The sequence below is a fragment of the Anastrepha ludens genome, chromosome 6 (genome assembly GCF_028408465.1).
Source record: "Anastrepha ludens isolate Willacy chromosome 6, idAnaLude1.1, whole genome shotgun sequence".
Classification (NCBI taxonomy): domain Eukaryota; kingdom Metazoa; phylum Arthropoda; class Insecta; order Diptera; family Tephritidae; genus Anastrepha; species Anastrepha ludens.
Window position 1 is genome coordinate 9,923,374 of NC_071502.1, and position 24,996 is coordinate 9,948,369.

Here is a 24,996-nt window from a genome sequence, read left to right on the forward strand (position 1 = left end):
TCGTATTTCTTTTGCTTTGAGTAATTTTTTATTAAAACACAAATTATAACATAAGAACTAGAGGACAAATCAATGTTATATATTAAATTTCAAAAAAGAAAAAAAAAATTTCCAAAAAAAAACTTATTAAATTTTCGAATCACGAAAAAGTTTGAAAACTTTTTCTAAAAAAAAGCTTATTAAATTTTCAAATCATGAAGAATTTCAACTGCTCAGCGGCAAAAAAAGAAGGGTTTTCTTCATCGCATCGTGACGAGTGATGAAAAATGGATTCATTACAGCAATCCAAAGAAAAGAAAGTCATAGGGACTGTCCGGTAATGCTCCTACATCGTCGGCTCGGCCGAATATTCACGCTGCCAAGGTTATGCTATGTATTTGGTGGGACCAAGTTGGTGTTATTTATTATGAACTGTTAAAACCAATCAAAACCATCACTGGGGATCGGTGTCGACTTCAGTTGATGCGATTGAGCCGAGCACTGCGCGGGAAGCGGCCGCAATACGCGGAGAGGCATGAAAAAGTGATTCTACAGCATGACAACGCTCGGCCTCACGTTGCCAAACCCGTTAAAACCTACCTGGAAACACTGAAATAGGAAATCCTAACCCACCCGCCATATCATCCAAATATTGCGCCGTCCGATTAGCACTTGTTCCGATCGATGGCACATGGTCTAGCTGACCAGCAGTTCCATTCATATGAAGACATCGAAAAATGGCTTGATCCGTGGATAGTCTCAAAAGATGAACAGTTTTACCGCAACGGTATACGGGATCTACCAGAAAGATGGGAAAAAGTAGTAGCGAGCGATGGGCAACGGTATACGGGATCTACCAGAAAGATGGGAAAAAGTAGTAGCGAGCGATGGGCAATACTTTCAATGAATAACTTGGTACCGAACAATTTTTGAAATAAAGAAATTGTATAGGCATTGTTTTAAGATCTTTCAAAACAGCATACTCCAAAAAAAAAAAAAAAAATGTAAAAAAATTTTTTGATTATGTATTAAAATTTTACACATGAAAAAAATATAATTTGGGCGAGGCCTATTTTTAATGATTGGTCAAACCCCTATTTTCAAAAAAAAAATGAAGAAACATTTTTGTGAAGCTGTTTTCAAGAATTCTCCAAACTATTAAAAATATGATGAAGGAATTTTGTCGAGTTTTTTTAATCACAGAAAAAAAATTTTGAACTACTTCAGACTTTATTTTATTTTATTTATTATTATCTCCTTATTATACCAAAATATTGTCTGGCTGCACCGAAATTTGATTTTTGTTTAATTCCGATAAAAAAGTTTCAAATTTCATTGAAAAGTTTTGAAGATATGAATAAATTCGATAAATTTTTTTTTCAATATTTTCCAAATTGCATTCTCAAACAAACGAGTCTTCATTTTGATTTTCTAAAACTTCCTGGTTTAAATAAAAAGCTGCAATTATAAATTTCATTTTCTACTTTTTTCAAGACTTAATAATAACTTCATTCTCTACAAGAATGGAAAAATGTATGACCATATTTGCCCTCACTTCTTTCAATATTTTCAAATGCTGCATTAAAAAAGTAATATTTAATGAATAATAAAAATTAGTATATAATGATAAAAAAGTAATAATTTTTATTTAAGGCAAAAAAATATGAAATACGACGAAATTTTGTCAGTTATTCTCTGAAGATTTGTTTAACCCCTTGCGATCGGCAAATTTCTCTTATGGGAGTACCAGCTAGTCGGAACATATTTGGCTTTTAAGAGTTTTTTCTCCCTTAGTGATTTAAAACAAATATATGAATGCCAGAAAACACACAATTTGTTGAAACTGATTCATAGCGTTAAATTTCAAAGCAAAATTACTGATCTGAACTCTACTGAGCCCGGAAATCTTTTCTGTTCTATTTATGACTTCTTGTCGCCCGACTGGCGCCATCGACTTTTACGACGTCTTGCGGCATCAAGGGCAAAGGGTTGAAACTTCATAATTAATAGAAAGAATAATAATTAAAATTTTGATCATTATGAAATTTTGTAGAATTTCCTCACTATTTTCCAGACTTACTCCAAACTGCAAGTTTCAGTTTTGACGAAATTTTGTCGAATTGTTTGAAAATGTTCAAAATTTTCTTATATAGAAACTATTGAAAAATTTTGAAGTATTACTGAATTTATTTTAAGACGCATCACAACTACAGCCTACAAAAAAAAAAATATGAAATATTTTTTGGAAAATTTAGCCCAATATTTTTCAATATTTTCCAAAACTGAATTCTCAAAAGGAGTTCTCAACTACGCTGAAATGTTGTCTCTTTTTTTTATAGATAGATTTGCAAAACTTATTCTCAAGGAAAATCCAATGTGAAATTTTTGGGCTTTATAATTTTAAAAAATGTTAAATACATTTTTTTTTAATATTCTTAAGCTGCATATTCACAAAAACAAAATTATTTCTTTAAAAAAATTGTATTATTAAAAAAATATAAAAAAATTTATGATAAAAAGAAATTTATTTAGAAAAAAAAATTTATTTAAAAAAAAAAAATTATAAAAAAAAATTATTAATATAAACAAATAAAAAAATTTATTAATATATAAAAAAAAGTTTATTAAAAAAAAAATAAAAAAATTGTATGTATAAAAAAATGTTTATTAAAAAACCATTTATTTATAAAAAAACTTTGTTAAAAAAAAAAAATTATTCAGAAAAAAATGTATTTACAAAAAAATTTTATTTGAAAAAAAAAATTTATTTAATATATATAAAAAATAATATATTTATTTATGAAAAACATTTAATAATATAAAAAACGTTTTATTAAAGAAATAAAATAAAAAAATTCTATGCATGAAAAATATTTATAAAAAAAAAAATTTATAACAAAAAATGTGTTTATAAAAAAAATTTTATTATAAAAAAAAATGTATTTATAAAAAAAAATTATCTATAAAAAAATTTTATTTATAAAAAAAATTTTTTGTTTATTAAAAAATTTAATTTAATAAACGAAAAAAAACAATTTTCGATGATGTAATAGTTATTTCTTTTAAACTACATTTTAAAACAAGAACTTTATTAGGGGTGGCATTTCGCTAATCAAAACAGAAAGAAAACAATATGCCTAATCAAATTTTGTCCTTTTTGAAGTTTTCTAAAAAGCTTTGATTAAGTTCGAATGTCAATTATTGTTTTATACACATATGTGGAAAGTATTACAAAGAATCCACTGTACGATTTTCAGTGAGCCTCACTGTATGTTCGTAACGCAAACGTTGATACGGGAAAATTATGAAAACTGGAAAAGCATAAAAAAATTACATGAAAATGAGAAATGTCTTTTTAGTGAAAAATAAGAGGTTGAAATTCACGTGCTTGAATGGCTAAGTGTTAGGCACACATACACACGAGAATGAGCAACACATATAGAGTACCAGCGAACAAATTTCATTTGGTAAATTTACACGCCAGCTCTTTCTTATTTAATGCGAATTTTGATTTTTACTTGGCAGTCTAATAATTTTTGAATCGTTCGATTTATTTAATTAACTTCTATTCATGTCTTGTGTCATGCCAATCACTTTATTGTATAACAAAGAGTTCAAGAGGTGAATGAAATAATAGCAGTTCAATGAATATTCAGTGGCAAATCGCTCTCTAATTAACATATCCATAATAATTATGAGCGGTCAAATAGTTTTGCGAAATGCGATATTGTTCACCGAGATTGAAATTATTGGATTTTTGAAACTTCTTTTACTGAATTGAATGCCATACTTTACTCAAAGGTAGATGTATATCTCCCTCAAAGATGAATTCAATGAATTTTTTTGGGTGATTTAGAAATGGGAAAGAAGTCAGAAATCAAGTAAAGGTGCAAGTTACTAGGGTGCTGCTTTTCTGGAACCTCGACAATTGAAGTATATTGATGCTGCAATGGCTGAATAAATTCTTCAAAACATCGAGCGGGTTCAAGGGCAAGTGAAAATAGTACTACAAAACGGTCAGTGCAGTGAACTTTCCTGGACAACAAGTCTCTATTGCCAAATTTTTCTGAGAGTGTACTTTTTAAGTTTCAGATGAAAGCGAGCACTGTTGTGCAAGGCGCATTGTTTTAATATCCAAAGAGTCTGGGTTGGACTCTGAACAATTAACAGCTTTGATCATTAAACAGTAAAATAAATGGCAAAATTTGTAGCAAAAGTTCAATCAAAGCCTTTCAAAAACTAGATACTTTTGATAGCGATGCGGTGTCTGACGTTACTCCCTAACCCGCCAGCTTAGAATGAAAGTAAAATAAATTATTTTTATAAGGAAAATTCGATTTCAATTAGCAAATCAAATTTAAGGTATAAAATAATTTTTGCATGTAATATCCATCTCTTTTTGCTATGGATAACTGCCTGGTGCATTTTTGCCCTGATAAAGGGTTCTCGTTAAAAGCATCACCGAAATCAAATAAGGCGGATACGAGAAATCAGAGGAGAAACTTGGACTGAATACTTTCAAACGATGTATGGGCAGCCTGTGGCTATTAAATCCACGTTCAGCAGAAAACAGTAAACTACTTGATAAGCGAGGCAGCTTAGCAGGATCTAACTATACCAGATATGATATTTGATACCTTATACATTCATGATCTTATACCTCTGTGTCTAACTTTTCTGCAACCGATAGGTAGGTAGGGAAATGGTCGAACTACCACTCTGGCACTCGCCAAGTAGCCTAAAATGCCGTTTTGAAGCCATTATGATACCTCTAAACAGCAGGTATCTACAGCCGGTCAAAGCTGTTGATGCACAGAAGAAGACTGATGGGATTTAGGTCGTTGGCGCAATACCCCAAACTGTCGAAGAAAGGAGCGTGAAGTGATCCTATTCGTCTAGCTACCCAAGGTGGACATTTGCAGAGAAAGTGCTCAACAATTTCCAACCCTGAAAGGTACCCACAGGGAATCGTCAGAGCTATCGGCGTCCTGTGTCTATCGTATTCGGGCCAAAGAGTTTTCGAAATAGCACACAAACGAATGAAGCCCCATCTGTCATGCGCTTTTCTGAGAAATAAGTTGTGTAATTTCCCTTTAACAACAGTCTGGATGATGCCGATGTCTGGGTAGGGGACCGCTGAGACCAACTCAGTGAACCCCTTCCTGGCAAGCTCATCAGCTCCTCAGCCAGCTCAACAATTTCATTTATTTCTATGTTCCTATGTCCTGAAACCCAGGTCAGAGAAATGCTACCTGCACACCCAAGAGATTTGATTTTCTACTTACAAAAGTTGACTAGTTTTGTTCTGCACCATGGCGTCGTCAGAGCCTTGATCGCGGCTTGACTATCGAAAAAAATGTTAATATCTGCCTAGCTCCCATGTTCCTTAAGTATTTTACATTCCTGCAGGATCGCAAAGACTTTTGCCTGAAAAAAACCTGCAGTTTTCGGCAGTTTTAAGGAGATAGAAAAATTGGCTGATTTAGAGAAAACCCCTGGTCCGGCTCCTGATTCCATCTTGGAGTCTTCAGTGAAGATAGAGGCTTTATTGCAGATTTTCCCCTCATTCCAATCCTGACTACTTGAAAAGATTGCCTTATCACGACCCTTAAACTACAGTTTGCGGATAGAGATATCTGTCCGAAGTTCAGAGAAATACGGTGTTAACTGCTTAAAAATGCTACTATGTCCCTTGGTAGAGGGAGATAGCCTCCAGAGGGCAACTTTCTTTAACCTGATTACATTTTGAGCATCGATGGAAACAACGTGAAAGTCTATGGGAAGTAAGTGCAAAACGGCCTTCAGGGCAGTACTGGGAAAAGTTCTACTTACTCCGGTGATAGAGTCTTTTGCATCTTCCCCAATACATAGAGTTCTTTGCACCTTCCTCAATTTAATGACATTGTAGCCCTTCTGAAGAGCTTGTCAGCTACGCTGATCATCCAAAGCAGGACCTGTGGCTTGAGTCCCCATTTTTTGTCCAACATAGATTTGCAGGAGTAGAAAGCTATGCTGGTCTTCTTTACTCGATTTTCAATGCGTAGCTTCCAATGGAGTTTGCAGTCAAGTATCACTCCAAGGTGCTAACTTCCGATGAAAGCGGAAGAACGTGGTTGTTTAATTTGAGAAGTCTAAAGTGTGTAGGTTTATATTTTCTGGTAAATATCACCAGCTCCGTTTTTTCGGAGTTGGCTTTCCAAACTTGAATAAAATCTCAGCTATGACTGAGGGAAACGGTCCCGATACCATTAGGACCACGTCAATGACATTACTACTTCCTTAATGTCACCCTTATTATCATTGTCAGAACTTCGTCAATAGCAAATAGCGAAAAGAGAGGCGAAAGGGCATCACCTTGCGGCGTCCTTCTGTGCACGAATCTAGTGACTTTAGTCCCATCTCCCACCGCATTAACCAAGCAGGGACGAGACCCAACAACAGATAGGTATTTTAGTCTTTAGTCTGTCTAACGCAGTGACGATTAACTCCGCCCTGATGTTGTTAAAAGCGCTCCCTATATTTATGAAGACGGTCAACATGAATTGTTTGCCCTGCAGAGATTTTTCCACAGTCTCTAAAACCTCGTGCAAAACTGTTCCCTTCAGGTGCGCGTGCTGCGCTGGAGATAGTTTGAATTCGATATACACTCGGATGTGATAATCAATCAATCTGTCAAACAATTTTAGAATACATGAGGTAAGAGTTATAAGCTGAAATCCTTGGATGAGTCGTGATTTAGGTATGAAAACAACCCTCATTGTGTTCCAGTTGGCGTGGACATAACTAAAAGTCATACACGCCATGTAGATTTCTTGCAGGGTAGGAACAACCAACGTATTTTATGCCACTCGTGAAAGCTGTTTTCTTTGGAGGATCATTACCGAAACAGTTTATCAACGTTTCCACGATTTTCACACCATTGAATCCATTTTTAATGCAAAATATAATACAAACTCAGTGTTGATAATTCACATCTATTTTTAGAACTAAAAAATCGAAAACACGTGCAGAGTTAGTATTTTTTAAGATGGCAACAATATTTAGAAATATCAAGCAATGGCGATGAAATTTTGGGGGGAATGTTAATCACAGGTGTGGCAGAACTGGCAGCAGAACTAAACAGAATCAGTTGACTTAGAGCGTCACCTGGCGGTTACTGGAACTTTTTGGTCAAGTTGGTACGAATGACCTACATCGCCACTTGTAAAAATGTCAACATTTTATGATAATTTCAGAAGGCAAAATAGATTAACGAAACCAACGCAAGGCTGAGTCTTGTCGACGCGCTATGCTCCCGAGTGGAGTGAACAAGGAAAAAAATGATAATTCTACGCCACGTGGTATACATATTCTCCGTTACTCCATTGCGGAACATCATAAAATCGCTTCAAAAAAGTGAAGAAATAAAATTTTTTTTGCGGAGTTAAAGCAACCAAAACTAACTGAATAAAAAAATTTTCGATCAGACACCACACGCAATAGATCAGATTATAATTGATTTAATATTATTTTAAATTTTGAAGCCTCATCCAATACTTCATTCCTCAGAGCAGCGAGTACGAGCTAACGAAATCCATAACCTTCTGTAGCACAGCCAAATTCGTGTGGTCAGAATGGAGCATGAGGAAACCGCAAAATTTAACGGAGTAGAAAAGATGTTTTAATATCCAAAGAGCTATTTTCAGACCAAATTCTTATAGGAAGACAGCGAGAATAACTAGGTTATATCAGATTGACTTTTGCATGATTTTTGCTAGGACAAAAAAAAGCTAAAAACTAGCAGCAATCTATTTTGCGACTGCCTTGCCCATGTAGCGTAATGCAAGAGTTTTGGGTGCCATTGCAAACCAAGTTGTCAAGTTATTCTACTCTACCGACTGCTTTAGAAAGTAGTAAGGGATCTATAAGCTCTTAGAGAGAAGAGTTTTGGGTTTAAGCGTGGCGAGAGAATTGTTAGCAGCCCACCAACCTAATCAAATCTAATCTGTGAATGCAAAGCAATCCTTAAAGATTGTTCAAGAATGTAAGAAGAAGCTAAATTTTGTTGCAAGATGAAATAAACTTATACTTATATGGGTTCTAGTACACTCCCTCGGTGACTTCAAGGAAAAGAAATTGCGGATGAATCGGCCAACTGCGAATCAGTGGTTACCCCACAGGGAACAGAGTCAATAATCTGACTCAGTTTTACAGGAATTGTGAATTGGATTAGCGATTATGTATTCAATTGACATAAAGAACAATGTTCCGGTCTAGAATGCTGCAGAACTGAAAGATGGTAGAAATGACGTTCTGTTGATGGTCGGTATTACCACAGCAAACAATTCATGGGGTCAGCGTATGAGCGTCATTGGAATCATTGATAACCCGATTTGCTTGTCTTTCTTAGAGGAGGCGGATAGCACTGTGCATTTTCTCTGTGAGTGTCCTGCCTTTGCTAGAACAAGACTACCAATTTTTGGTTTTAAGGTTAAGAGAATGAGTAATATTCGTTCTCTGAAACTGGAGGGTATTTTCTGATTTGTCAAAGGATCTGGAAAATTCTCACAGCACTAGCTATCTCTATCTCAGTCTCTGTTCTACTATACATTTTTCTGTCATTTCCCTCCTTTACTCCTTTCCTCCTTGACCATCTACCCTTTTACTTTCTAGCGCCTTGAACGCACTGGGCTTTTTAGCCTGAGTCTTTTAGGAGTTACCACTTCCTCGGTGCTACTTGGCTCGCCTTTTTCAAATTTCTATTTCAATCTGCGAAACAATCACCAGAGCCTTCTGCTCCCTGGCTTCCTATTAGTTTTCTTTTCTTCCTTATTTCCTTTGCAGTGGTATCACACAGGATGCATTTGATTTTCGTCCAAGTGCGCGCTCTCTCTCGGCGCAAGAATTTCATGAATTTCTGTGAAGCTAAGCTATTAGCGAACTAAAGTGGGCTGTGAAAAAAAAAATGAATTTTAGACTGAAAGTAGCTAAAAGCGATTAGAGCGGATTATACGACGCATCAAACCACTGAATTAAAAAAAAAACTGAACCCAATAACTGAATACCAAAAAGAAGTAGGTGGCACCAAAAAATTAAGTTTTTTCTTAATAAATAAAGCAAAAAAAAGTAAACACATTCTGTTAAACTACTTCTCGACAGCATTTCCATGACTGAACCCTCGCTATAGTAACCGCCACCGCTGCTGCTGCGTCTCGACAAGGCGTCCAATATCAGCATGTCGTGCTCCTGTGCTGGACTCGGATGCGCCAGAGCGCTTATGATGCAGGTGTGTAGTGTTAAGCAAAGCACAAGGGAAAACACTCGCAACCAAGTATCCATTTTGGCATACCGTTTTCGGCGAGTGAACTTTGACATTTTTGTAAATATTTTTTATATATTTTTTTTAATATAAAACAGTATATTTTTTATATTTATTAAATCCTTTTTCTTAATATTTGTTTTTTCTTAATACTTTTTTAATATTTTTTAAATAATATTTTTTTTAAATATTTTTTTAAATATATTTTTTATATTTTCTTTTAAAGTTCTTTTTTAAATTAGTTTTTCTTAAGCCCTTTTTAATATTTTTAAATAATATTTTGTTTTTAATATTTTTTTCAATTTATTTTTATATTTTTTTAAATTCCTTTATTTTTTAAATTAGTTTTTCTTAATACTTTTTTAATATTTTTAAATTATATTTTGTTTTTAATATTTTTTTAAATATATTTTTTATATTTCTTTAAACTCCTTTATTTTTAAAATTTGTTTTTCTTAATACTTTTTTAATATTTTTTAAAAAATACTTTTTTTTAATATTTTTTATCTTTTTTTAAATTCCTTTATTTTTAAAATTTGTTTTTCTTAATCCTTTTTTAATATTTTTAAATAATATTTTGTTTTTAATATTTTTTTAAATATATTTTTTATATTTTTTTAAATTCCTTTATTTTTTAAATTTGTTTTTTCTTAATTCTTCTTTAATATTTTTTAAATAATATTTTTTATTTTTTTATTTTAATTTTAATACACACAACACTTCACAGCAGCAATATTTTGAGACGCGAAAATTTACAATTTATAGTTGAAACTTAAAACACACTGCACGTTGAGTATCGCGAATTCCTGCGTAGCGAGGACTTTCACTTTCAATGCCGTCACTCGAGCATCAAAGCAAGAAATCACCGCAAACGACACCAGTGGTGTACGAACCGAAAGCAAAAGTAAAAACGGAGGCAATGGCTAAAAACGCGGCATGCGGCAAAAGTGGCAATAGCGATAACACAACAACACTGCGTAATTACACCGAAACTTTCTTTTCTTTATTTTGGGAAAATTTTATTATTTGTTTTTCGTTTTTGCAAAATAAATTAAGCAAGCCGAAGCTGACTTTTCGTGCGGTGGTGGTTTCAAGTAAATTTGTTTAATTTTCAAACATAGCTAAAGCCTTAGATCCTTGCTTTGTTGCACATCCCCTCACCTGCTTTTATGTTAAGCAATTTAAAAGCAGAAAATCATAACATTTTTTTCTATTTATTATCTAATTAAAATTAGTTAGATTTATTAAATTTGATAGCATTTTCTTATATCAACTTTTCGTTTGCCTTTTAAAATTCACCAACTCGCTACACTTGCCACCACCGCATGGCTTCGCTTGCCACAGTAACCTTTCGGTGGAAAACTCAAGTCAGAACTAAAGCCATGCAAACACATCCAACGAGCATGAGGCAGCTACACAACTGGCTTGCCACACAAACATGCAGCATTTACGCTGTCAGTAAAGTGGTAAAGAAATGAGTCAAAGCGCGATGCGTAAAAGGCAGCGAAGAAATCAAGTTAACACATTTAGCACAACTTAGGCTTTGTAACTTCTTTCGCCGCATTTCTTTCACTCATTTTGCCACTCAAACAGAGCAGCTACTACTCTTATTCTCTGGCACTTGCAAGTGGGAAAATAATGTTGGACAGCTGCCTTGAAAAGCTCTGCGTTTTCACTCGAGCAACAACTGTTGTGCTCAAGTAGCCTAAAAAGCGGTAGTTGTTGTTATTTTGTGCTTTGTTTCGACAGCATTCAATGCTTGATGCGCTCAAGTTCGTTGCCTAACTCTTTTGTTTACTTTGCTCACGCACAACAGCTGTGCATGGGAAAAAGCTGCCTTGCGGCGGAAATTAGCAGCTCACGGCATCATAACAATAACGCACACCTTAAAGGTTGAACAAGTTGGTGCTTATACAAATTATGTACACTACCTGGCCATTGAATTATGACCGATGATAAAAATTACATATTTATGGCTTTGAGAGCGAATAAAAAGCAAACGGTTTTAAAGCATTCAAAGAAGTTTACAGAAGTTAAAAGCTTCTTGATATTTTTGCATTAAAAATATTTATTTTAAACTAATATTTCGTAGCTCCCCCCCTGGCTACGACGGCCGCAATTGTGTTATCTTCATCTTAAGATTTTGGTCATTATACAGGGCCCGCCATCTATCGTTACGGATTTGAACTAGGTATTATTTGAAGAATGGTAACACTTAGCTGTCATCTGATTTGACAGAAAATTAGTTTTATTCTTCCACTGAACGAAAATGGTTGTGTATACGCTTAAAGAACGCTGGGAAATATTCGCTTCATGGGCTTGGGATCGGCTCGAAGAAGATGAAGACTTTTACCGAAATATCATCTTTTCGGATGAAGCTCATTTTCATCTCGGCAGGTATGTTAACAAGCAAAATTGCCGCATTTGGGGCTCAGAAAACCCGCACGCACTCGAAGAAAAGCCGATGCATTGCACTGTTTGGTGCGGATTTTGGTCGAGAGGCATCATTGGTCCATTTTTCTTCGAAAATGAGCGAGGAGTGGCCGTAACCGTCAATGGAGAGCGTTACCGGGCCACGTTGAACGAATTTTTGTTCCGAGAAATTGAAGAGGAGGATATTGGTGGCATTTGGTTCCAACAAGATGGCGCTACTTGCCGTCAAAGACCAGTGTTATGCCAACAAACCAGCAACAATTGATGCACTGAAGACCAACATACGCGATGTCATAGCTGAAATACAGCCGCATACAATCGAAAATGTGTTGAAAAATTGGACCGATCGTATGGGATGGTGCATGGCTAGCCGAGGCAGCCATATGAAAGAAGTTGTGTTCCATCATTAACCGGAAGGATTGTACTTCAAAATTAAAAAAAAAACAGTTTGGAAAAATATTGAGTAGTTTCTTTTTTATAGCATTTTTAATTTCGTAAAGTTATATGGCGGACCCTGTACCACACATCTTCGATGTTTTCCTTAAGCTGTTGCATTGCGGTATTATTTCGCTGGTATACTTCCGATTTGGGGTATGCCCAACAATTTTCGATGGGGTTAAGGTCCGGTGAATTGCCAGGCCATGGCAAAACCATTATTTCTATTGAATTCAGACAATTCATGCTCATCCTGGATGTGTGACATGGAGTTCCATCTTGCATAGAGGTGTATTCGCCTTTCGGACACTTTAGGGTCTCTAAATATGGTATCAAAACGTTTTCCAGCACCTCCAAGTACTGGACAGAGCGCACAATTCCCTCAACAAAATGTAGCGGATGAGGTCTCTCTGAGGTTATACAGCCCCAAACCATAACACTGGGAAGTATTTGACCCTTGGAAGCACACAATCTTCAGAATATCGTTCCCCGGCTCTTCTGCGAACAAAATTGAATGGTTTTGTGACCGCTTCCAATCGGCATTCATCGCTGAAGATAATCTGTAAGAAGAACAACACAACCACATCTTCTTACTACTGCTATTTGACAAAGGAAAAAAAAATGTTTTTTTAAACTTACTTTTTTCCAATATTCTGCGTCGAAGTCTCTCTGAAGTTGTGCCCTAATTTTCCGCCGATTTCGCATACAGGGTGTCAGTTGAGGCTTTTTTGTTGGTCGTATGCAAAAAAGTCCATTTTCGTATAAGCGTCGTCGTACCGTTCTTTCCGAAATATTTATTCCACATTCCTGAACCTCTCTTAAAATCATTCTACTTGAAGCATTTCTATTCCAGAGAACTGTTTGCACCATTTTGCGATCCTGCCTGGTTGAGGTGATGCATTCTCGGCGACAATTTTGACGAATGTTTGAAGTTACCGCTAAAACGTTGTTGGTATTTTTCAACTTTTGGCAACATTTACCACGTACGCCTCGGATATTCTAACGGTTCTCGCTATGTCTGCATAGCTCAGGTTCTTGGCTTTCAAAAGAGCTGCAATTTCTTGCTTTTGTCCCGATGTCAAATCCGACTTTCGGCGCATTTTCTAAAAAAAACTGGTAAAATTGAAAAAAGGATAAACCACGTGACAAATTCAAAAGATATGTATGTGTATTTTGTACTTACTGTTGTTATATTTTAGATGTATTAATATTCACTATTCAATTCTTTCACTTTTGAGACGCTCTCAATTAGTTTTTTTATGCTCCTCACATATGAACGAATTAATTCGCACTGGCACTTGCACACTTAACTCTTCACTTATAAGCAAAAAAACTGATCCTTTTCTAGTCGTCGCAGACCAATTGACCGTAAATTCTTAGAAACATCTAAGAACAGTTTAAAAACCTTTTAATACCCTTTTTTATTTGCAAGAGCCCAAATTAGATTGAAAATTTTACCTGATACTTGAAGTTTTCAGCAAAAATGCCATCGGTCATAATTCAATGGCCAGGTACTATATTATATATCTGTTGTTGTTATTGTAATGTGTTGAGTTAGGTTCCTAAGTTCGGTCGAACACTAGCGAACGCAGGTGAAATTTTTGCAAGATAACATTTCTTAGTTTTTGCTGCTTTATTTACGTTTATGTCATTCTGCATAAGCTTATTGACTTTTTTCGAAATAACTAAGTTTCTGTATTTTTTTTTTTGCTCTCGACATGCTTACTTTGTCTAGTTACGGGTGTGGTTTGTATTACATCTAATATAGATAAACTAACTTTCAGTCTTTCACTACTATTTTTGTAGGTAATTTGTCATTCGTAGAAGTTTTTTTCTTAATTTTCGCCAACAGCGAAATAGACGAATAGTTGGACCTCAAGCGTCAATTAGCTTTCAGTTTTTTTTGAGCATTTATCTGGTGTTTTCGTTTGTCTTGTTCTTTTTTACTCTATGTTTCGCTGTACGTACTTGGGCAAATGTGTGCTCATTAACATGAAGCGCTAAATAAATACCATCTTAATTTTTTCTTAGCATAATGGAATTTTCTCTTAAAATATAATTATTTAAGTACTTAATATTTTTTGTTCTACGGGACTTCTATGCCGCTACCAGTAATACAGTAAACGACTATTAGCACAGTAAAAGAAGTTTAGATTTTCTGATGTATGTGTATTAGTGTTCTGGAGATGGCGGCCACGCTCGGATTGACGATCAGGAACACAGAAGGAGTAACCACATTTAGAAAACCCGGTTGTGAAGGAACAGCGCCAGATATTACGCTCATGTCTGATCCTATTCCGAGTCCTAGTAAGGACATGGACCCGTGAGGAGTTGCCTGATCTCCCATCGGGCGCGTCCCACGTGGTGGATAGGGAAGCGGTGTGTGACCTTCCCTGATGGGGTAGGTTCAACACTGATGTGATGACTCCAAGTTGGCATAGAATCAGGGAACCATCCGCGAACTAAACTGGACAAAACTGATGAAGGGCATGGAAAGTCCTCGAAGACTTCACAGGCAGCGACCACCAATATATTTCGTTCAGAGTAGAACATAAGGGAATATCCGGGGAAAATATAAGGAAAAGTTGTATCCGGAAGTGGAATGTATCAAAGCTTAACCGAGAAGTGCTAATAGCCAGCGTTGATGGACATTCCTACAAAGACACAACCCTTAAAAGCGCCACACAAGTGGTGAGAACAGAAATGCGTCTAATCAAACAAGCGATGCCGACTCTGAGAACGAAAAAACATAAAAGCTTTGCTTGTTGGTGGACTGAGACGGACTGTCTTCGTCTCAGACTGAAATACACCAGAGCCAGATGAGTCGTCAAAGTCAGTGTGGATACAGAAGCATACAAGAGTGGAAAAAGGCCACTATTGCGAAAAGCAAGAAAGAAAAATGTGAGGAACTCCGGGCAGAGAGGGAATTTTTGCAGAAATCTGGAAAAAACAGCAACTTGTGCTAATAAGCAAGAAGAAAGGCAGCACGAACCTCCCATCAACATATCTGTCATATGCATGCTCGATAAAGCAGGCAAGCTCCTGGAAAGATTGATTGAGCTGCAATTGGCCGTAGCCATAGATAACGCCGGAGGACTATCAGCACGGACAGCACGGCTTTAGACGCGGAAAGTCTACAATAGAGACAATTGAAACTGTCATAAGCAGCATACGAGCAACGCAACAGGGCAGTATACAATCCAGAAGTATAGTCCTCCTTGACAACTTAGATGTTTGGAACGCTTCCAATAGCGTAAGATGGGCGGACATATTTGCCGCCTTAGAATTCAAGGTTCGAAATTCCGGCATACCTACAGCGCATAATAAGGAATTACTTACGAGACCGCAAACTCGTCTATCAAACCCAAGAGGATTCTCGTTGTATAGATGTCACATCCGGAACGGCATAATGATCAATTCTCGGTTTAGCATTGTGTAATATTAGTTACTGACGAGATATTCAATATAGAAATATCAGTTAGTACCTTTTTAATACGCAGACGAAATCGTAGCAGTCATCACAGCACGAAACATTGAAGAAGCTCATAGAAAACTTAACGAAGAAATGGTACGAACACAAACATAGATTCACGTAGCCTCCAGTAGCTACAGAGAAAACGGAGCTAATACTACTAACCAAGAACCACATCCCTTTGGAAGTTAGTTTGCATACTTGCTCAAATACGACAAGCACAAAAAAGTTTCTAAAATACCAGGCACAAGACTGGACTCAAGATTAACTTCAGGGTCCAAATAAAAATGAGAGCAGAGAAAGCCGCTAAGATGTCATACCTACTCAGTAGACTGAAGGCAAACAAATGGGATCCAATCTAAACGAAACAGGAAATAATGATGGCTACCACGCTCTCCATTCTCTTATACGAAGCTGAACTGTGGGCAGATGCACTACAGGTAAATCGCCGATGTAAGTTTTTACAATTGGTACAACGAATGGCAGTTCTGAGTGTTGTGTCCGCCTACCACACAGTATAAGGACCAGCTGTTCAAGTAATAAGCGGTTCAATGCCGATAGACTTACTAGCTTTTGAAAGGAAAAAGTTATGGGCTTTTAAGAAACAGGAAGTTAAAGAAAGAGTTAGCAAACCTGTAGTGCTCGAAATAAGGGATGTTTTCTTCCTAAGGCTATGGCAAGACCGCTGGATTAACGAAACACGCGGCAGATGGCCGGCTAGTCTCGTAAAAGACCTCGCCACATGGAACAATGGAACTTCGGCGAAGTAAATTTTTACACAACCCATTTACTTTCTGAGCACGGGTATTTCGAGAAATACCTGCGGAAAGCGAATACCCCACAAACATATAAAGGGATGTCACCGAAGATGACGCTGACCACACATTCTTCTATGCATACATTGGGAAATCGAACGCTGGAGAATGTACTCGGTCACATAACTACTAAAAATGTAAGCGACAAGATGCTAAGCAGCGAGGAAACGTGGGAGATCATCAGTGGTTTCGCGGGAAGAATGCTCCAGATAAAAAAGTGGAACCTGGACGCAGGCAGGTCATAGGCATAGACCTTTGTAATGCGGAAGATGGAACGCCACTCTGAAGTAATGCGAAAGCTGTTCCAGATTGGGCGACAGTTCTAAACGAAGGGAAGTTTTCTAGTCTCCGGACATACCATTGCTGCGACGGCAGCTTTGATGATGTTTTAGGCATTTGCAACCCCCGCATCCGGCCGGCTTTCTCTGCTGCGTATTTTATTTGGGCCCAGAAGGTTAATTCTGAGTGCATTCTTATGAACGGGTAGTCAATTTTATAATTTTAATATAATAAAGAGCAAATTTGAAGCCACTCAAAATTTTCGTTGATTCGTTCCATAATTTTCTTATTTTTTCTGTGACGTGCGTCCATTATTTGTAGAGAATGCGCAACCCCTGCACCCATTAGAAATGGAACCTATTCCCCATGTTAACCTACGAGCAGATGCATAAGATTTCCTGCAAACATACATACACACATACCTGCATTTCTCAGCGGTGTTAAAAAATGGTATATCAAAAGCGAATAGTCTTCTCATTCGCGGGGACTCACAAAAGAAATCGTACTCAGATATATCAAACCGTTGCGAACCCTTGACTTAGAACCATGTTTTTGGTGGTAATGAGGCGAAATGCCACTTGTGTTTACTAGCTTGCAAGGCAATAGCCGAGCTTACCTTAGCTCTCACCCTGATATAATTTAAAATTTTTCAAGAGGTGCGTTAGAATTTTGACACTGTACAGCAGCCATCTTGGAAAAGCTCAGCTCTTAAATTTGGCTCGATTACATATTTTGTCTTCATATTTAATCATAGAATTGTTAACATTTATTATCTAAATTAGCGCTTTATTCACCAAATACTATCCAAGGCACAGCCTGACTTTGAAATAGAAATTTACCTTCATCAATAAGCCTCATTTCTTGTTAAATGACTTCGTTTGGCGGACCCTTAGAAAAAGTGACTGTCTGGTGGACCAATTTTGGTGCCGCTTTCGGTGGCACTCACGATCAATGGGAACCGATATTGAACTGCGCTAATAAGCTGTTGTGTGACCTATGATGGATGCATGGATGTAACATGTAATTACAAGAGGTTGGCGCCACCGTACAACATGGGAAAATAGAAAATTTATTGAATAAGAAGTTCAAGAGCTTCATCACTTCGCGTAGCGGTCTCAAGCGCTGACCACCGAGATCGGGCGATTTAACGACGTTTGTCTGTTTTATGTGAGATTGCATGAAATTTCTGATCCATTCGAATGCATTACAAATAACTTTCCTCATAAAAGCCAACATGAATTGCATTCTTCATGAAACTGAGCCCAATCAAGGTAGAAGTCCACTAGGGCAACTCAAAGCAGATCCTTTCAATATTTTGTTATCGATTAAACCTAAGCAAAGTTGAAAAAAATACTTGATGACACAAAACTGCAGTTTGACAATGCTGACCTATCATTTCTGTGCCTACTGGATTTCTCTAAGGCATTCGATTCGGCAAATCAGGACGTTTGTTGTGAAAAGCTTGAGCACCTTTTCGGATTTTCTAATAGCTCTGTCAAGCTTGTGATCAGCTACCTTTCAGGAAGGACTCAAAGGGTAATATGCAAGACCAGCTCCTCCACGTCTTATTTTGTTCGCTGCTGATAGCGAGTAGATTTCAAGAAGTAATCAAATGCGCTAAAAAGGTAGGTAGGTAGGTGAAATGGTTGAAGTGCCGGTCTGGCACTCCTCAAGTAGCACTAAAGCGCCGTTTTGATACCACTATGCGACCTCCAACAGGCAGATATCTACAGCCAGCAAGAGCTGTTGGTGCAATTGGGAAGATTGATTGGATTTAGGTTGTCGCACTGCCTGCGAGCCCAAAAAAAAAAAAAAATGAAAATGGAAAACCCTAAAAAATGTACATAGTATTTATTATATTTTTCATAGTAGACCTACAACAAATGAAAGTAATAAATATATCCGTTACAGCGGCTGACAAATTGAAAGAGCTGTCGGGGCTGCTGTCAACAAAGTTGTGGCTGTCAAAAATGGCATCATGCGCTGTCCAATTTGTGGCAAATACAAATGTAATCGAGTTGGGGAAATATTTTTGTAACTGATATTTTTAACAAAAACCAGAAAAAGCGCATAGAGTTATTGTTGTACAGGTAATTTAATGCCACATCCACATGAGACTTATTTGGCCAGCAGTCGTGCATTGCAAAAAAAATAAGTGAAATAAAATATAATTACAACAACAGCTTCATTCCGCTGAATTAACTGAAACGGAAAATTAGAAGTGTCCAAATGTGGTTGACAAATGCCGCCGCCAACAATTATTTGTTGCAATGAATAGCGCCTTTGCTGCCAACTGCCATTGCTGGGACATGCGGCAGACACTTCCACATTGGCTTTGTTGGGGCATGAACAGCGACCGATTTATTGCCGCAAGTTGCGTTTTGTTACATGTTGCAACAACTACGTTGAGTTGTAGTAGCTGGGGTGCAGTTGCAATTGCAGTTGCTATGGCTGCTTGTGACTGCTACCCGATACATTTCTACATACACATAAACATAAATTGACGCCGGTTTTCCTTGATAGACTCGCTTGTTCGAGGTGCATTTTGAATGCGTGCTGTTTTTTTTTTGTTTCTTTATTTAATTTTGTTTTTGTTACACTCAACAGTTGCATGGCATTGAACTTGCAATTGTTTTTGTTTTCTGTTATCTGCATTTGCAGCAATTTGTGATTTCTTTTGCGCTTTTCTTTTCCCTGCTTTTGCGTGTTTGTTACTTCGTTAGTTATTGTTGTTGGTGGCGCCAAGTTTGCGTTTTGGAAAATGCATTGAAAGATGAAATTCATAACCAGTTAGCCGAGATGCGTATCCACTTCGCTATTTTTCTTCACTTTTCGTGATCAAAAAAACACAAAACGAAAAATATGATATTGAACTTAAGCAAAAACCGCAAAAAAATTGTATAAAACTACACAAAAAAATAATTGAATAAAAATATATTAATTAGCAAAAAAACTCTGTTGAGGTGTTATGATACACGAATTAACGCATAGCAATAAAAAAGTGATAAAAATATTTTGAAAAAACAAAAAAAAAAAAAAAAAAATATTTATGGGTACATCTCTCTTTCCCGCTTTGCGCAATTATGCAGCCTGCGAAGTTGGTTGAGTGCGCAAACAGGTGTTACAGCTGGTTTCCGGAATTTTGATTATTTTCGTTGTTGCTTAAAATTTTACATTAGGGTTGTGGGCATTACTACTTTTGCAAAATATTTACTATCCAACGTGCAAAAAATAAGTTTCGGGAAAGCTGAAGTGGGCTTAGAAAAATTATTTTACTTTATACTGCGGCCGCCACAGCCGACTGGGTTGGTGTGTGACTACCACTTGGAATTCGCAGAGAGAACGTAGGTTCGAATCTCGGTGAAACACGAAAATGAGGAAAAGCATTTTTCTAACAGCGGTGGCCCCTCGGCAGGCCATGGAAAACCTCCGAGTGTATTTCTGCCATGAAAAGCTCCTCATAAAAAATATCTGCCGTTCGGAGTCAACTTGAAACTGTAGGTCCCTCCATTTGTGGAACAACATCAAGACGCACACCACAAATAAGAATAGAAGCTCGGCCAAATACCTAAAAAGGGTGTACGCGCCAATTATATATACGAGGTGTGTTCAAAAAGTATCGCGAATTTAGAATTTTCGCAGGTTACGTATATTCGAATTTCGTTTTTTTTTGTGGCGATATGTTAGTACTCGTGTATCTCATTCATGCCGACGAGTTCGGCCATTTTGAATTTCCAGTTAATTGTTGACGGCTGCTTTGCTTGCACGTGCTTCGGCTCGTCTTCGCTTTTACATATACAAAAAGATGGATCAAAGAACCTGTATCAAATTTTGTGGGAAAAACGAAATTAAGTACATTCCGCAATGCCGTAGAGCCTTTGACAAAACTTGGGGTCTGAAACCTGCTGTGGTCCTATGGATATACACGGCACTTATCAGACCAATCATCACTTACGCTTCTGTGGTCTGGTGGCGACGGAGCATGGTTAAGTCCACAATCCGGGAACTATACAGGCTGCAAAGAAGTGTATGTTTATGCATCACGGGTGCCATAAGTACAACCTCTGGAGATGCCCTAAATGCTATGCTTGATTTGCTCCCCCTGGATCTTAAGATACAACAGGAAGCAATAAAAGCAATGTGTAGACTCCATAAGTATGGTTTCTGGCACGAAGATGGAACTTCGGGACACAGAGAAATCTTTAAGTTGCTGGCGGAGCAGTATACACTGTTTTTGGCACCTAAAGATGACCTGATACCCACAGTTTCATTCGGAAGGAAATTTGATGTCAGATTTCCATTGCGTGAGCAATGGAGCAATCCAGGAGGCATGCAGGGAGGTTTGACGGATATTTTCTTTACCGATGGGTCCAAGATGGTACTTAAACGATAGTAATAAGTATCACTACGCTATGGGGGGAATGGCAACTGTTTTTCAAACAGAAGTTTTTGCCATCCTAAAAGTAGCCGAATGGATAATCGAGAGGAGATGGAGCGGGAAACAGATTGGAGTCTTCAGTGACAGTCAGGCTGCATTGAAGGCCCTGGAGAACGCGAAGCAAACCTCAAAGATTGTTCAAGAATGTAAGAAGAAGCTTAATTCTGTCACAAGGCAAAACAGGCTTGTACTTATATGGGTTCCGAGACACTCCGGTGTTCAAGGAAACGAAATTGCCGACGAATTGGCCAACCGTGGATCAGCGGTGCCCCCACAGGGGCCAGAGCCAATAATCGGAATCAGTCACGCAGGAATCAAGAACTGGATCAACGATTATGTAGGCAATCTACATAAAGAGCGATGGTCCGGTCTAGAACGCTGCAGAACTGCAAAGTGTTTTGTGACAAGTCCGAACAGAAAACTGTCAAACTTTCTACTAAAACTTAGAAGGAACGACATTCGGTTGATGGTCGGCATCATTACAGGACACAACCCATGGGGTCAACATGCGATCACCATTGGTATCATTGAGAACCCGGTATGCCTGTCATGCTTGGAGGAGGCGGATAGCACTGAGCACTTTCTCTGTGAGTGTCCTGCCTTTGCTAGAGCGCGACTACGAGTATTGGGTTCCGATGTCATGAGAATGAGTAATATTCGTTCTCTAAAACTGGAGGATATTTACAGATTTGCCAAAGAATCTGGAAAATTCTCACAGGACTAACTATCTCTATCTCTGTCTCTATTCTTTCCTATCTCTTTCTATGATACTTTTCTCCCTCCCTCCTTGACTATCTACCCCCTTTCCAGAGCTTTAAATACAATGGGCTTTTTAGCCTGAGTGTTTTAGGAGCCACCAAATCTCCTGGTGCTCCTTGGCTCGACCTTTTCAAATTTCAATTTCAAGTGCATTCCGAATGTTGACTGTCTCATACGGAGAAGCTACTTTGGACCAAAGCAAAGTTTATCGGTGGTACAAAATGTTCTCAGAAGGCCGAGAAGATGTGAACGGCGAAAAGCGTGCCGGACACCCGAGCACTTCAACAACCGACGAGAACAGAAAAAATTGATGAAGTGAAGAAAATGGTATTGGCCAATCGTCGAATCACCGTTAGAGAAATTGCTGAGGACATGGGCATATCGATTGGCTCGTGCCATTCGATTTTTTTCAATGATTTGGGCGCCGCAAAATTCGCGTACCAAAACTGCTTAATTTCGCCCAAAAGCAGCATCGCATGCACATCGCTAATGAGACGTTGGACTCTGCCCGCGACGACCCAAATTTGCTCCAGAGGGTCATAACTGGTGACGAATCGTAGGTTTATGGTTATGACGTGGAAACCAAAGCTCAATCATCTCAATGGAAGCTGTCGCACGAACCAAGACCGAAAAACGAAAAAAGCGCGCCAAGTTCGGTCGAATGTAAAAGTTTTGCTTACCGTTTTCTTTGATTGCAGGGGCGTTGTGCATCATGAGTTCTTGCCACAGGGCAAAACGGTCAATGAGGAATATTATCTGCAAGTTATGCGCAATTTGCGCGAGGCAACCGGCCAGAAACGCCTGGATTTGTGGAAGAACAAATATTGGGTCTTGCATCACGATAACGCCCCTGCTCACACATCGTTGCTTGTGCGCGACTTTTTTGCCAAAAACAACGCACTAATGATGCCACAGCCACCGTATTCTCCAGAAAAGAATAGATAAAGACGGCATTGAAGGAGGAGCTGAACAAGATAAAAAAATGATTTTTTGAAGTGCTTCGAAGGTTGGAAAAAACGTTGGCACAAGTGCATAATATCTCATGGGACAAAATAGATATTAATGAATAAATAAATAATTTTTGAAAAAATACAACGTTCGAAATATGGCTAAATGTTAGAAAACAGATGGCAGTAAATAAATGGATTAAAAAAAGAAAAAAAAAAAAAATATGGTTTAACAAAAAAAAAATATCGGATAATAGGGATATTGCTCTTAAATAAAAAACATTTAAATATCGATCAAGAGAAAGCAAAAAACGAGATTAATTCATTTAAGAAAGGAAAACATTTATAAAGATATTTATATATTATATTATATATACAATATATTTTTTAATATTTGCAATTTATTTTAATTAATTATTCATATTTACTTTATAATTCGTCAGCCTTTTGTTTTATTTTTTGTAACACAATTTTGTTGCAATTTTTTTGTAACACAAGAAAATCGAAAAAATCTTCCTCAAACTTTAGTTATGCTTTTGAAGGTCAGCAGGCCTTACTTCAAGGCAGCAGGAGTGCGCACTAAGTCTTAAAAAATTGACTTCGCACTCTTACTGTTTCGAACACAAAACTTCATGCGTGCTAAATAAAAGTACATACGATTATTTTACGAGTGAGTCATTGCTTCAATTGCATTAAACTTTTTTCAGTCACCCATGCAAAATCCAAAAAACAAAAAACTAAAAAATTACAAAGAACACCCAAAAATATAGTACTCGACAATAGCCTCCACATTCAAGAAGCCACCCAATTAAAACGAAATTAAAATTTATATCTTCACTTTGCGAATTGCATGTAAGTAACTTTTCTAGTTCGTAGTTGAATGGCTTTAAACTACCTCTTTTCACTTTTTCACAGCTTCCAAATATTCGCCGTGCACAGCTGATTTATTTAAATTTTAATTATCGGTCAGAGTTTACGCGGTTATTTTAGCTGAATTTTACTACTTTTACCATTTTTTGGCTGATGATGTCTACATTATCTCTTTTGGATACAAAGCGTCTAGAAGTGGAAAGTACGTATGTACTTTCTTTTGATGCTCATTAATTCAAAAAGGCCAAGTGGAAGAGAACGAAGGTTATGCATCACCCTGACATGGTTTTTCGCTTCCCATTATCACAGTATATGTTTTACTTTTACTTACTTTACTTACAGTAACCCCCCTCACACTTGAGTATGCTGAATGAGATGAGTTCCTCTCACTTCACGGTCGCCGCCATGCCTTTTGTTGGTGAAATAGCTGGCTCTGTTAGTTTGAGAATTGCTTACACCCCGTGACAAACGACATTGCAACAACATTTTTGGCAGGTTCAACTTTTTTTTTAATATTAATTCTTTTGCATGAAAACATAGTTTATTGCCTAATAAATATCATATAAATCCGACTAGCAAACTTAGAAAAACAACACAAAAAAATATTATTAAAATATACAATATAAAAAAACTTTCGCCGTCAGTGATCGCATCAACACCGCCAACAAAGCGTACTACGCGCACCTTAACTTGTTCAAGTTCTGACTTTTGTCTACGAACTTCACTATGTACAAAACTCTTATTCGACCAATCCTAACATATGGTTGTGAGGTATGGACTCTTAAGGTTGATGATTGTGCTCAGATTGCTCGCATGGTAGGAACAAACTTAAGAAAGATCTTTGGCCCAATAAGAATGGATGATGGTACCTATGGAATCCGATTGAACTCTGAACTGAACGGTCTAACTCAGAACGAGACAGCGGTGCGTTTTGTTAAAGCGCAGCGCATAAGATGGCTAGGTCATGTGATCCGTGTGCCTGTTGACTGTACCGTCAAGAAAGCTTTGACAGGCAAGCTAATGGGCGTGAAGGCCAAAGGCAGACCGAGGAACCGTTGGATAGACGCAGTGGAACATGATCTTAAGAAGCTGGGAATACGTAACTACGAAGCACCAGCTCAGGATAGACCGCTTTGGAGGAGCATTTTGAAGGAAGCTTTGACGCACCCCGCGTTGTAACGCTATGAAAGAAGAAGATATAAAAAAAACATATAAATCTGACTAGCAAACTTAGAAAAAAAACATAAAAAATATTATTATAATAATAGGAC

General features: G+C 37.3%; 1 protein-coding gene across 2 annotated transcripts in view; it reads right to left on the minus strand.

Annotated features, from left to right (window-relative positions):
- Positions 1-24,996, minus strand: part of LOC128867687 (serine proteinase stubble-like) — a 57,874-nt gene that overhangs the window by 23,867 nt on the left and 9,011 nt on the right. The window contains exon 1 of one of the 2 annotated variants that reach the window (XM_054109129.1): positions 9,108-9,333. The exons of the other annotated variant lie outside the window; for it this stretch is intronic. Coding sequence (XP_053965104.1) covers positions 9,108-9,333 — 226 coding nt within the window. Of the gene's footprint in view, positions 1-9,107; positions 9,334-24,996 lie in introns of those variants that run through there. 2 annotated transcript variants of the gene reach the window in all.